Source organism: Ovis canadensis, chromosome 1 (genome assembly GCF_042477335.2).
Source record: "Ovis canadensis isolate MfBH-ARS-UI-01 breed Bighorn chromosome 1, ARS-UI_OviCan_v2, whole genome shotgun sequence".
Lineage (NCBI taxonomy): Eukaryota > Metazoa > Chordata > Mammalia > Artiodactyla > Bovidae > Ovis > Ovis canadensis.
The window spans coordinates 930,923-944,995 of NC_091245.1; the positions used below are offsets into that span (position 1 = coordinate 930,923).

Below are 14,073 nucleotides of genomic sequence, written 5' to 3' on the forward strand. Positions count from 1 at the left end.
CCATTTACATTTTTAACTTAATATTCTTCCCAAATTCTGGCCAGTTCAGTTCAGTTCACTCAGTCATGTCTGACTCTTTGCGACCCCCTGAACTGCAGCACGCCAGGCCTCCCTGTCCGTTACCAACTCCCGGAGTTCACCCGAACTCATGTCCATTGAGCCGGTGATGCCAGCCAGCCATCTCATGTTTCACCCAGCTTCATGTCATCCTGGTTACTGGACGTGTCTCACTGGGTCACTGTGCCATACTCTAACAGGCCCCTTATGGAAGAGCACTTTTCAGATGGTCTCCAGCTTCTCACCTCCTTGAATGTTCTGGTGAACATTTGCTCAGACAGCTGCTTGTGTTTGTTTAGTTCTCTGCTGCTACGTGGTAGACCTGTGAACTTAGTCGTCGAGAAGAAACAGTTTATTCAAGCTCACAACTTATATGAGTCAGGCATCCCAGCAAGGCTCAGTTGGGTTATTGTTTTGTTCTGTGCAATACGGTAAAGATCTCCAGAGCAGCTAGAAGGTGGCATTCAACTGGTACCTGCACCAGAGCACCTAGAGTGCAGCCTCTCCAGCCCAGAGCTTTTCTAGAGAGTTCTGAGAGGCCCCAGTGGAAGCTGCCAGACTCTGTGACCTCACCTGGGTCATCCCAAGATGACACCTCACCACATTCTGTTGGTCAGGTGAGTCCCTGGGGCCAACCCACACTCCAGGGGAGGGGAAGGTAGACCCGTACTTCTCAATGGGAGGAGTAGCACTGTTGTGGCCATATTAATCAGCCCATCATCTTATTAGTTCTTTAAGATTAAGCTCAGAAATTGTATTGCTGGCTCAGAGGGCATGTTGTAAGTGCTGGTATTTCTAAATGCACTGGCCGAGGGGACAGTTAAACTGACACTCAACTGAGTATGTTTCTACTACAGTGAACCCTAGATTTCATCAGGCTTTATTATCTTTGCTTAACATGATATGGGGGAAAAAAAAAAAGAACCTCAGTGTCTGTGTCTCTCTGATTCCAAGTGTGGCTAAGCAGAGTTTCACAATCTGTTGGCTGTTTGTAGTTATTCCATCACCGTATGTTCTTCCCCATCATCTGTGGAGAAACAAAGGGTAGTGGCCTTCACATATCAAAGACACAATCTGTCTTCTTTCATTCACATAAGAAGACTTGATGCATTCTGTTACAAAGACCACTTTGCTGTTTAGTTGCTAAGTCAGGTCCGACTCCTTTGTGATCCCACGGACTGTAGCCCGCCAGGCTCCTCTGCCCATGAGATTTCTCAGGCAAGGATACTGGAGTGGGCCCACCATTTCGTTCTCCAGGGGATCCTCCCGACCCAGGAATTTAAACCCACATCTTCTGCACTGGCAGGCAGACTCTACCAGTAAGCCACCAGGGAAGCCCAAAGACCGTTTTAGAAACTGCAAAGCTGAGCGATGATTCCCTCACTATTGTCGACTGAAGGAAAAAACTGCACAACCTAAACGTTAAGAATCAAGTTTTATCTGGAGGACTGAGAGACTGCTTCGAGGAGGTGAGGAAGGAACCAGGATATATGAGAGTGTCTGAGCAAAAACCACACAGTCAAAACATCAAGAGAGTACTATTGATTAACCAGACATCTCAAGTGAGTCGATTTAACGCTTTTCTGTGTACGGGAAGATGCAAGCACGGGCTCCTTGGACTCACTCCTCTGGTGTGCGCCTTAATTCTCTGGGGCCAGGATCCTGCTTCTTAGGGGCAGCTGCAGCTGCTGCTGGCTTGACGGGTGCCACATCCTTTGTTGACTGATACAGCAGGCAGCATTTTTCATCCCTGCTTTTTATTTCTGTGTGCTCTGGATAAATCTCTGATAACAGATTTCACCCTTAGGACTACTGACACTCAGCCCCGCAGGCCTGTGCTGGGGTGGGGGAGGCACTCTCCGTGCGTGTCGGGGGCCAGCAGCACTCCGGGCCTCACACTCGATGCTGTCAGACCTGCACCCCGAGTCGCGATGGTCAGAATGCCCCCCAGCTGAGAGCCGGTGCTTGAGGGTAAGGCCAAGCTACTCTAACAGAGAAACCCACTCAAGCTCAGTTACGCAGAAAAGGTAGAGCTTTACTTCTGGAACAGTCCAGGAGGCGGGCAGCCATGTTCCATGGGGTCACTCAGGGACCTGGACTCCTCCCAGTGTGGCATCTGCCCCCAAAGGGCCTTGCCATTGTCTCTGCAGTCAACCCTGGAAACGCGAAGACAGGTCTGGGGGCAGGGGCAGAGGCGCAGTCTGCCATGTGAAGGAGACGCACCACAGCTGCTCGCGGCTCCCGGGCAGGACAGCCAGAGGGCCATGTCCACTCGCAGGCACAGCTGGGAGGCGGCAGCCCACAGGGCATGGTGTGCCCAGCGCATCTCGTTCTTCTGCAAGTACATGAGTGCTGCAGAATGAATATCGCCCCTCAGCATTCACAGGCTGAACCCCTGAACCCGCAGTGCGACTGTGTTTGAGAGATGTGAGGAAGAGAAACCAGACCTCTCCACATTTGTGCAGCGGGAAGGCTGTGTGTGGACCCAGTGAAAAAGTGGTCATCCGCATGCAACCCAGAGGGAGACAGCAGCCCTCCTGGCACCTTGAACTTGGACCTCCAGAACCGTGAGGAAAATGTGCTGTTTAAGCTACCCAGTTTGTGGCATTTTGTTCTTGCAACCCAGCTGAGACAGGGAGAGGTTTTGGTGGATAGCAGTGAAGACTGACCGATCCCTGGGATGGAAGGTGCACCAAGCAACAGGTACAGTCAGGGCTATAGGGCCTCTACTTAATGGAAAGTCTCAAACCCACAAAAGCAGAGAGAACCTAACGGACTCCATGTGCCCATGGGCCAGTTTCAGCAATTACCAACTTCCCTTCACCTGCCTCCATGCACATGCAGGCCCAGCACCCTAGCCAGGATCTCCTGCACAAAGCAATGCGCTTTGCCCACCTGTCAGGCCTCCCTGGTGGACTCGCACTGTTCAGGGCAGACTGGGCTAAAAACCTGCCACGAGACTTAACTGTCAGCGCAGCAGGGCACAGAGGAACTGGACACACAGATGCCTAGGCTCTCCTACTCCTGTGTCAGGGGTGTGAGGTCAGTACCGGATGCGTGGAGGTGCTGCAGCCACCCTGGGGCTGAGGGACAAGCTAAGAGAACAGGTGAGTTGCTGACCCAGTGTCCGAGATGACTAGCGGCAGAGACAGTTCTTGGCCTCACTCTGGACTCTGTTATGCGAAATAACTAGATTTCCTGATGACTGAAGCCCCTGAAGCTGGCATTCCGGCTGTTGGTGGCGTTTAGTCGCTGAGTGCTGCTTCTTTTAGCCAAGTGAGAAACTTCACTGTACGTTTGCTAGTATTTCCTGCTTTTAAAGGGCATCCACGGCTCCCCAGCATGCAGGGGCAGGCCAGCCAGGCTGCCCCCATTTCCATGGGCGACCAGGAAGGCTGGGCTCTCACAAGCTGAGGTCCTGCCTGTGTTCCTGCCTGTCAGCCTGGTGAACTCATCCTGCTGATGTGGTATAAGGCTGTCCAACCTCAGGAGGGTCTCTACTGTAAGCCCATCATCCTTTTGAAGGCAAGATGTTAAGTTTCAGAAAAAGTTAATCTAAGGCAATATTGGGCTGTTAGCGTATCAGCGACCTTTTGTAGATTGTACCGCAGTAACAAAAGGCCCCAAAGTCGCGGTGGACTCGGCTCAAAATTGTTTATTTCCAGCTGGTGCTCCCTGTCAGCGGCACTGGTGTAGCTTGGCTGTGTTCATTCCAGAAGTTAGTGTTAGTCGCTCAGTCGTACCCGACTCTTTGTGACCCCATGGACTGCAGCCCTCTGTCCATGAGATTTTCCAGGCAAGGATACTGGAGTGGGTTGCCACTTCCTTCTCCAGGGGATCTTCCCAACCCAGGAATCGAACCCAGGTCTCCTGCACTGCAGGCAGATTCCTTACCAACTGAGCTACAAGGGAAGCCCAGAACCCAGCGTGAAAAAGCAGCCGTAATTGCGCAAGTGCAGGTCTCAGACTGGGGAATGGAAGACGAGGGTGGTGACCTGCACACCAGCTTTCTTCCTGAAAGTCGGCTCCGGTTACTTTACAAGCTCAACATGAAGGACGAAAGCCAATTGGGAATAACGGAATCTACCACCCTTCCAGGATCCACAACCCAATCAAGCAAGGGCCCATCAGGAAAACGGAAGGCTACCACAGGGGTCTTGGGTCACAGCGAAATCAAGGGCTTGCACAAGTGAGGTGGGGGCTGCCAGGACCTCAGCCTCAGCACTGAGGTAGACAGTCTGCAGCTCGCGGGGGTCCGCGGCTGCCCCCAGCACTCTCGGCCGCCTCTCGTCCGGGAAGCCGGCGCTTCTCGAGGACTCCCCGGAGAGCAGCCCTCAAGTCCACGGCCACATTTCCGGCCGTCTCCGAGGTCCTCCGCGGCCAACTCGAGCGTTCTGGGAAACGCGGCTCCCAGCACGTAACGGGCCTGACGCTGCTATCCGCACCAAACTCCTAGGGTGAGGTCGGAACCCCCACGAGTGTGCCTGGGGACGAGCCGTCGGAGGCCACGAAGCCCTGAAGGCAGGACCCCTAGACAGGAAGGCAGTGTTCGCGCCCATAAGACGACAGCCGCCACCCTGACGGAGCGCTTCCGGGGGCCGAGCCGCTGGCCCTCAAGACTCCCGCCGCCGACGAGTGGGCAACAGGCAGGCCCCAAGGCTGCAGCCCCGTGCTTTCGCTGGAAGCGCGGACGCCCGCGCCAAAGGCGACGGCCTGCGCGCCGACAGTCTGACCCGGAAGAGGCGGTGCGACAGAGGCACCCCCGACCAGTCGCCCCGCTTCCGCTGTACTAGTCCCAGCCAATCCGGTCACGCCGGCCCAAGCGAGCCAATCCCGTTGCGCGCCGCAGACGCCGGCCCGTGTGAACCAATCCCCGTGCGCGCCGCGGACGCCGGCCCGTGTGAACCAATCCCCGTGCGCGCCGCGGACGCCTGCCCGCGTGAGCCAATCCCCGTGCGCGCCGCGGACGACCACAGCCAATGGGCGGTCCGGATGGTCCGGGGCAGTGGTGGCGGGAAGGCGCGGCGATGGCGGGCCGCCGCGGCGCGCTCATCGTGCTGGAGGGCGTGGACCGCGCTGGAAAGAGCACCCAGAGCCGCAAGCTGGTGGACGCGCTGTGCGCCGAAGGCCACCGCGCCGAGCTACTGCGCTTCCCTGGTGGGCGCGGCGGGCCGGGCGAGCGGGGTTTCCGGGGGACCGGGGATGGGGACGTGACCCGGGGCCTCTCCGGGCCCTGAGGGTGGGAAGCGAAGGCCTCGCGGGCCGGGCCCGCCCTCGTAGATCCGCGGGTCGGGGCGGAGGGGCCGGGCCCGTGTGATGGCTCCTGAGCCTCAGCCGGACGCGTCTGTGGTCATTAACGCGCGGCTGACGTGCAGTCAGTCAGTCCTGTGTTTAGTGAGTCTCAACACGTGTACAGCCCAGAAGGCGTCTTCACAGCCAGAGTAATGACCGTCAACCCCTAAGTTTCCTGGCGCTGCTTTGTAACCCAAGTCTCCGTTTTGTTTTGGGGTTCCTCCGCCCGCCCGCCCTTGAGTGTTTACCTTCTGACTGGTTTTGTGTCACATTTTTAATTTTTAACGTAACACATTGGTCTTGAAAACGCTTGTAAGAATGTCATCAATACTTAGGTATTCAAGAGAAGTTCAAGGTTTACAAACCAGAGGTGGCAGCGGTAGAGGGAAAATGCTTCCTTGAATATTTGTCGTTTTAATTTTTAAGCGAGACAGTCTGCAAATGTTATACAGTTGAGCCTTTGAATGACATAGGTATGAGCCGCTTGGGTCCACACAGACACCTTTTTTCAATAAACAGTACTCTGCAGTCCTGGGTTGGTGGACTGCAGGGACGGAGGACCTCGGATACAGAGCCAGCTGCAGCACTTAAAAATCCTTCTGGTGTCAAGGCAGGTCCTGGAAGCAGTCCCCGTTGGCTGGCTCTGCCTCTGGTTGCTGCTTCCTACCTGAGCTTCCTCCTCCTCAAGCTTTGTTCATCCCAGTGGCTGCTCGCTGCTGCCCTTCCTCGGGTGAAGGTGTGAGCCTCTCCAAAGCTGCAGTAAAATAAACTTCAGAGTTGGACGGGTCAGGGCCAGAAGTTCCGCACAAACTGTTCCTGATGTCCATGGCGAGCCTGGTCTCATTTTCTGTGTGTGTTCTCTCTTGTTTTAGAAAGATCAACGGAAATTGGCAAGCTGCTCAGCTCCTACCTGGAGAAGAAGAGCGAGGTGGAGGATCACTCGGTGCACCTGCTCTTCTCTGCGAATCGCTGGGAGCACGTGTAAACACCTTGGCCCTGCCACCCTTCCTGCTCTGCACTCCCCCGCGACTCTGGGCTCTTGTATCTGAGTGGCTGAGTCAGGCTGGAGGCCGTCCCTTTACACATTCTTTATTCACAGATCCCCAGAGCTCTAGTTAATACCCCCCACCCCACTCCGTTTGTGACGTTAGGTCGTTTCAGGTGCACAGAAAAGCCGATGGAGACGAACAGAGCGTCCCTAGCTCGTCCTCCCCCTCCCGGAGTCTCTATTTATGCCTTGGATGAACTGGTGTGACATGTCACTGAGGCTGACAGTTGATGTTGGGGTTTGCCCTCTCCCGCCCCCTCTTTGCTTTACATCACCTTGGTGGGATCCCTCTGTACCCAGCACAGCTGTTGACAGCCTGTGGGGCACACTCCCAGGTGCTCCTGTTGCCATCTGCACACGTGTGTGTCAGCAATACGTATGTCACAGGAGGTGTTCTAATGAATAAACGGGGTCCTTGGGGACAGATCACCTCACGGCGTGCTTCCTAACTGCCTCGCGATCTGCGTTCCACTCTCCTCTCAGCTCCTGCGGCCTGCTGTCCCGAAAGGCTGCTCCACTGTGGATGGAGCAGTTCCTGCGGGTGGGCGCGCAAGGGGCTGTGCCTGGCGCCCTCCCACGAGCAGGCTGGCACCGCTCCCTCTGGCCTGGGTTGAACCAGGATCTTGTCTGGAAAGGCCTACCCCTTCCACGTGTTAGATGAAAAGGAGGACAGGTTTATTTGTTTCTAATTTTCTTTTTGGTTGCACTCAGACTTGTGGGATCTTAGTTCCCCAACCAGGGATTGAACCTGTGCCCTCTAGGTGGAAGCACAGAGTCTTAACCATCTCGCTTCATTGGGATGACCAGGGAAGTCCCAGGGAGGTCATATTTATAACCTTTAGCACATCTAGGGTTTCTTGACCTGGGTGTTTTGCTTTTTGCTTTTTGTGGGTTAGTAGAAAATAACATCAGATCAGTTCTGAATAAGAAACAGGACCGCTTGCCGCCTCAGCCCCGGCCTTGCCCAGCTGTGCCCGCCTGTGCGCCCCGGCCCATTTGTCTGCCACAAGTCCCCTTCAGGTCACCCCAGCCACTCCCATCAGAGCAGTTTTCTCACCCGCGGAAGTCCTTGGCTGACAGGTTGAATTCTGGGCCGCTGTCCGGCGCCGTCGTTCGCCAGCTGCGTGGCGTTGGTCTTGCTCGGCGTCTCAGCCGGAGCTTCCTGGGCAGTGCGTGGGCAGAGCGCCCTGGCCCGTGGTGCTGTGTTGCGGCGCTGCCTCCACCTCCTCCCCGCCTGTCAGAACCTGCTGGTCCTCCAGGGCCGTCCAAGGATTCATCCTGAGGAGTAAGCGCGCTCTCGCTTTCCACGCAGTTCAGCAGCGCCTCCCAAGCGTCACCTGCAACAATGTGCTATCACGTTTGTTTTGCCCCTTCCTCTCTTTGTAAAGATCGCAGGCTGTTAGCGAGATGCTGGGTTTATGTTTCTTCCCGAGTGGATTTGGGTTTGCATTTTTGGCGCGGTACCACAGAAGTGACGTGGGTCCTCTTGAGGGTAGGAAGTCCCCATGTGAGCCCACTGAGCACCCGTCTTCCTGAGACCCTGGGCCCCCTGTGGAGGGCGTCCTCAGCCCCTCCTGCCCTCAGCCCCCTCCCAGAAGGAGAGGCATCTGTCGTCCCTCCAGGCCGCGCCCACCCTTCTCCCCTTGTCCCGGCTTCTCCCTTCCTGGCAGGGCCTGGCCCCCTGTGCCCAACGGCCGAGCTGCCCCTGGGCCTCTGCCAGCTCCAGCTGTGTTCACAGCCCTGGTGGACTTGCCTTTCTGCACCTGCTGTTGCTGGGCTGTCCACGTGGCATCCTAGGGGGAGGATCAGAGCTTCGGGGAGTGAAAGCCCGGCCACACGCTGCCTGGGTGCAGCCCTGTCCACATTGCTTCCTGAGCTGCTCTGTGTCTGCAGGGCTCTCTGAGTCTGAGACTCGGGAGCTGAGAAGCTGGGACCAGGGCTCACAGGCATCCCCTCTCTCGTAGGCCATTAATGAAGGAGAAGTTGAGCCAGGGCATCACCCTGGTCGTGGACAGATACGCCTTCTCCGGGGTGGCCTTCACCAGCGCCAAGGAGGTGAGTGCCACTCGGCCTGGCGCGTAGTCTGCGCCCCGTGTGGGCTCAGCGGCCCCCGTGGGTGCAGAGCCATCAGAGCGGAGGCCCCGCGTCAGCCCCCAGGGCCCTGTGATCCCCTCTTCTCCCAGCCACGTGGACAGGACGAGCAGCCTCTGTAGGTGCGGGTTGTCCCCGCAGACACGGCCAACACATTTCACGTCAGTCACGCAGGGGTCGGTGGGCAGACCGGTTTCATCCAGCGCCTTGTTTTCAGGAGAGACGGTGAGAGTGTCTAGGGTGCTGTTCTCCTGAACCCCGGTTCCAGGGAGCTGCTGTTTCACAGGTACAATGGCCCGTGTGACCGCACGGCCCTTTGTCCTGCCTTTTATTGAGGGTGTTCAGACAGACCCCAGCAGAGAAAGGGCACCTCCAGCACCAGCTCCTGCCTCAGCATGCTCGTCTCTGTGACCCGCCAGACACGGTGTCAGCCCCCGTGAGCGTCTCGGTGCACGTCCCCAGGAGCGCTTTCCAGACCCTCGTCCCAACCCCAGCGAGTGGGCAGCCATCCCCCAAAGTCCTTCAGTCCGTGCTCAGGGGTCCCGGCGCCCAGATACTGTTTGTTCACCTTAGGTTTTTACAGTTAGGTTGAACCAGAGTTTGGCTAATTAAGTCCCATTCTTCAGATGTCCCTTGACACTCTTAATGTGTAGGTTTCTGCCTCTCTTTCCTTCTATTTAAATGTTTGTTGATGTTCGCAAGGCTCCTGCCAAGACGCACACTCTGTCCGATAGTCTTGTAACAGTCTTTGATCGTGATTAATTCACAAAAGGTTGCAGAATGCTGACCATTTCATTCTGCCTGTCCTCCTGGCACAAGCAGCTGGGGCCTCCTTTAGGAGAGTCCTCCCGAGGGTCTGGCCCCTCGGCTCCGTCTGTGAACATCACACGGGCTCGGGAAGGGTGGACAGGGGCCCTCGTCCTGTGCTTGGGGCTCTGAGCCCACAGCTGGCTTCTAACCCTCAGGCTTCACTGTGGCCCCAGGTCACACGCATCCTGGGTTTTCCTCCAGAATGGAAACACTGCTCCTAGAATTGCAAGGGTGAAGGAGAGTGGATGTGTCACAGAGGGCACATGGGGTACTGGCGAGGGTCTCCCCCTCTCCTCAGGACGGGGGCCACCCTGGCCTGGGCTGCTGCGTGGCTGGAGGGTATGGGGTCCTGGGCCCCGGGCGCCCATGGACAGAGCACTGTTTCAAGAGAAACCACACGCAGCCTAAAGGACACCCGCTGTCGAGTGAGAGTTCTCCCCGACACCCCAGCTCCCTCTCCCGCTTCTTGGCGAGTCTGGGACCGGAGACGAGACCGCGTCACGCTGGCTCCCTCTCAGGGCGGCTCTCTGTCCCCAGAACTTCTCTCTGGACTGGTGCAAGCAGCCGGACGTGGGCCTCCCCAAGCCCGACCTGGTCGTCTTCTTGCAGCTGCAGCTTGCGGAGGCAGCGGCGCGGGGCGAGTTTGGCCGCGAGCGCTATGAGAGTGGCCCTTTCCAGCAGCGGGCCTTGCAGCGCTTCCAGCAGCTCCTGGCAGACCCGAGTCTGCCCTGGAAGGTGAGTGCCGCCCGGGCCCCGGAGCTGGTGCAGGAGGGGCCGCCGCCAGGCCAGGGCAGGGGCGTTGGGGCTGCGGTGCGGCAGCTCATGCGTGCTTGGGTCCAACACGGGACCTCCCAGGCCCTCAGCATGGTTCCAGCGCTGGGCCATGCAGGCCAGGGGCCTCCCCCGTCGCCCTGGCCGCCACCTCTGCTGTGGTCCCCACAGCCTCAGGGCACTTCCCAGCCCCGGCCCATCTCCAGCCTCCCTGAAGCCAGTGTCCATGGCTGCAATGGGCCACACACCTGCCAGCTGGGCTCACGCGTCTCCCTGCCCTGTGTCCGTGCCTCCCGACTGCCCTGCTGAGCAGTGTGGCCAGGGCTCCCCGTGCAGGTTTAAAGCAACCCCTGACCTTGCTGTGTCTCGGGGTGCTCAGGGCTGGGGGGAAGGGCGTGGTTTTACCCAGGCGGAGGCTGCAGTGTGGGGCCTCAGCTGCCCTGCCCTCTGCTGGACGGTTCCATCAGCTACCGAATGCCAGAGTTCTCTATTTTTTTGGTTTTCTTCACGTTTTTTTCCTTAATTTGTTCTCACCAGTTTTCTGTTTTTTGCCGTGCCCTGCGGCGCGTGGGGTCTCAGTTCCCCGATGAGGGGCGGCACTCAGCCCCTTGCAGTGGAGGTTGCAGGGCCATAACCCCTGGACCGCCCGGGAACTCCCCCTCTGGCTTTCTTTCTATTGTACGTGGTGTAGATGATCTGTGGCTCACGCTGTGCTTCGGCACCTCCTGGGAACAAGACAGGAACCCACAGCTTCGGGAGTGGTGGGGAGTTGGGGGGAGCGGGCCGCGGCTGCCTTTCTGCCAAGCTGTCCTCTCAGCTGGGTTCCCAGAGCTCTAGGAGCTTCACTGATGGTCCTCGTAGGGCAGGTCCCCTCGCAGAGTCTTGGCTTCTGTTGATCTGAAGCTTACTTAGCATTTTTCACATCTTTAAAGCAGTAACAGACTTAGAGAAGACTTCTGGGGACCGTTTGACGATACATGTCAGTGCCTGCCGCCGTCCCGTGTGGGCCTGGGCCGTTCACACGGGGCCTCTCCTGTGGCCCGGACACAGGACCCGGGCTGACGTTTGTGACCACGGACATGGTGCCCGCTTGTCGCTGGCCTCCTGCCTCTGAGCGTCTCAGCTCAGTGTTTCTAAAGCCCACAGGCTCCTCGTCACGGAGCCTCCGCTTGCCTCGTGGTTGGGGTCAGGTTGTTGCCTCTGCTGGGTGGTCGCTGCCAGGTCATGGGGCACGCGCCTTCAGCACCTCCGTTCCAGCCGTGCTCCCCTCCACCTCGGTCAGGTGGTTCACGGTGACGTCCCGCTGCGTCCCTCTGAGGAGGGGCTTTGAGTCTACATGAAACCAAAGCGCCCACAGACTGGTGTGCAGGGCTCACCAGCAACCTGCCTTCCTCGCTGTCCGAGGCCCACATTGCCCAGGTCTGGCCTCCAGGAGGCCACTTCACCTCGGGGCCCTTTCCAGTCCCGCGCGTTACGGTCTCGGGGCTCATCCTGGGCCTCCCCGGCCCAGCATCTGCAGTGACCCTGGCTCCGCCCTGTGGCGGGGCTGTGGGGCACCACGCACAAGGTCACATGGGAGCTGCCACCTCTGAGGCCCGTGCTGGGGGTTGCGGTAGCTGAGGGCCTCTGTTCCTGGGGCTCTTCCAGAGCTTGCTGCCCTGCGGCTGCCGAGAGGCTGTGCCCAGCGCATGGCCCTCTCTCAGGCAGAGAGCGGTTCCTTGTGGGCTGGCTCCCTGGTGACCAAGGGTCCCGTGCTGTTCACTGGGCGGCGGGGTCTCAGCAGCGGGGATGCAGGTGGGGAGGAGCGGGTGCGGGCCTGCCTGGGGCTCCGGGTGGTCCAGGCGCAGCGTGGAGGGGGTGGCTGCCCTTAGCACGTCTGCTGCTGGCACCAGGGTGCCGCGGGGCAGCTTGGGCCCCCGGCAAGGCTGGGGGTGAGGAGCCGAAGCTGTGCCCTCTGGCCTAGCCCGCCCACTGAGAATGTTAACGCCTTGTGTCCCCCGCCTCGCACAGACAGTCAACGCCTCCAGAAGCATCGAGGACGTCCATCGGGAGATCCGCGCGCTGTCTGAGGACGCCATCCGAGCCGCCGCACACAGGCCCCTGGGGCAGCTGTGGGCGTAGGAGGCCGGCCCCCTGTGCCCCAGAGACGCTCGTAAATCACTATGCTTCCTCACGGAGGCCTCACAGCTGCACCCAGCAGTCCCATCGGGGTCGCTGAGACCCTCAGCCTGTCCTCAGGTGCCATCAATAAAGACAGATGGAGACAGCAGTGGCGGCTGGGGGCCTGGTGCGGTGCAGCATCCTTGCCTGGGGCCCCTGTGCTGTCAGCCGGCCTGGCCCTGCCTGGGCTGAGTGCCAGCCTCACGACCTGGCCTGCAGGGCCCAGCCCAGCCTTGTCGGGGCAGCATCTGTCTCATCTGAATACGTCTGATACATGTTGGTCATTCTGTTGAGATGGAAGACGCAGCTGTATAACCCTCTGCATCCTGTCCCGCAGTTACTCCAGGACGAGCCCTGCGGTGGGAGGCGGGCAGGGTCCCTGTCTACAGGGCGCCCCGGGGCTCAGCGCTTCGAGGGTGTGGGCCGGAGGCTGGGTCCCAAGCAGAGCGAGACCAGGTGCCAGGTCCAGGGTCTGGAGCTGGGGGAAGGCCCCCGTGCCCCCTGCATGGCAGAGGTGCCCAGGCCCCGCTCCTGCACAGCAAGGGCGCCCCCCAGCCCAGCTGCACAGACGAGGCTGCCCGCCCACGGGCTTGAGCAGGAGGAGCAGCCCAGCCCTCATGGGAGGGCGGAGCAGCCAGGGTCCCTGCACCTGGACGGCCGTGTGGCTGCTTCACAGAGGGCCCCACCGCAGGTGCTGGGCCAGCCTCAGGGGCGTCCACCCACCTGGCAGCACACACTTGAGGTCGGGGCAGCAGGTAGGGGCCACGCGTGCAGCTGGACCACTGCGTTCAAGAGTCCTGAGGGCATCTGCGGGGATGGTGGGCGAACCCTGACCTGCCTTCTGACCTCTCAACACGACCGAGGCCACGTGCTGGGGGAAGAGAACACAGCGGGGGCAGGGGTCCTGAGGGCTGGCCGTCACGGAGGCCATGGGCCTGGGCGGGAGCCCCCTGCCGGGCAGCCCTCTGGCCCAGGTTAAGACGGGGCCCCGCAGGCTTTGGAGGCAGAAAGGTCTGGTCGGGGAGATGCTGCAGCGTGTGGGGTGTGGGAGCTTGGCAAGGGAAGGAGCCAGGGCCCCGGGGACGGCACTGCTGACCACTGACCTCCAGGGTTCTAAGAGGATCCTCAGCTGGAGTGTGGAGGCTCCAGAAGCCAAACAGGCTGCTTCCAGAAGCCAGGCCTCAGTCTCCGGCCGCAGCGCTTCCTGTCTGGCCCTGGTCCCCGCAAGCCCACCACAGCGGGCAGGTGGGCAGAAGCAGGGCGCGGGAGGGCTCAGTGTAGCTCCAGCACTCCCGCCAGGACCTCCTGGGCATGGCAAGTGGCCTCGCTCAGTCCTTCCTGGTGACTCACTAGGTGACCAGCTGAGGCATCCACCCGTGAGGGAGCAACAGAGTCTGACCTCCCTGCACGTCCTGCTTTAAACGCAAACCACAGGACGGCAAGGGTGCTCAGCCATCTCGGTCATGTCCAACTCTGCGACCCCGTGGTCTGCAGCCCACCACCAGCCACCTCTGTCCATGGGATCCTCCAGGCAAGAATGCTGCAGTGGCTTGCCATGCCCTCTTGCAGGGGATCTTCCCGAGCCAGGGATGGAGCCCGTTCTCCTGCGTTGTAGGCGGATTCCTTACAGCCGAGCAACTGGGTGGTTTTCCCAGCAGTCGTGCACAGATGTGAGCTGGACCATGAAGAAGGCTGACCGCTGAAAAATTAATGCTTTCAAATTATGGTATCAGAGAAGACTTCACAGTCCCTTGGACTGCAAGCAGATCCAGCCAGTTCTGAATATTCACTGGAAGGACTGATGCTGATACTGAGGCTCCAATGCCTGGGCACCACATACAAAG

At 59.3% G+C, this 14,073-nt stretch overlaps 1 protein-coding gene across 2 annotated transcripts; it reads left to right on the forward strand.

The window, feature by feature from the left end:
* Positions 1-4,021: 4,021 nt before the first annotated feature.
* Positions 4,022-12,338, forward strand: DTYMK (deoxythymidylate kinase). 2 transcript variants are annotated; one of them, XM_069583175.1, is made up of 5 exons: positions 4,022-5,214; positions 6,222-6,330; positions 8,362-8,452; positions 9,836-10,033; positions 12,080-12,338. In XM_069583175.1, the coding sequence occupies exons 1-5, from the start codon at positions 5,037-5,039 to the stop codon at positions 12,188-12,190; spliced, it is 687 nt and encodes a 228-aa protein (XP_069439276.1). In that variant the 5' UTR covers positions 4,022-5,036; the 3' UTR covers positions 12,191-12,338. The 2 variants fall into 2 exon arrangements, with proteins under 2 accessions (XP_069439276.1, XP_069439281.1); XM_069583180.1 differs by having other exon boundaries at positions 5,020-5,214; positions 9,908-10,033.
* The last annotated feature ends 1,735 nt before the right edge of the window (positions 12,339-14,073 follow it).

Coding starts and splice junctions, on each gene's coding strand:
- DTYMK (XM_069583175.1), top strand. CDS start 5,037: ATGGGCGGTCCGGATGGTCCGGGGCAGTGGTGGCGGGAAGGCGCGGCG. Junction 5,215..6,221: donor CGAGCTACTGCGCTTCCCTG/GTGGGCGCGGCG, acceptor CTCTTGTTTTAG/AAAGATCAACGGAAATTGGC. Junction 8,453..9,835: donor CCTTCACCAGCGCCAAGGAG/GTGAGTGCCACT, acceptor CTCTGTCCCCAG/AACTTCTCTCTGGACTGGTG.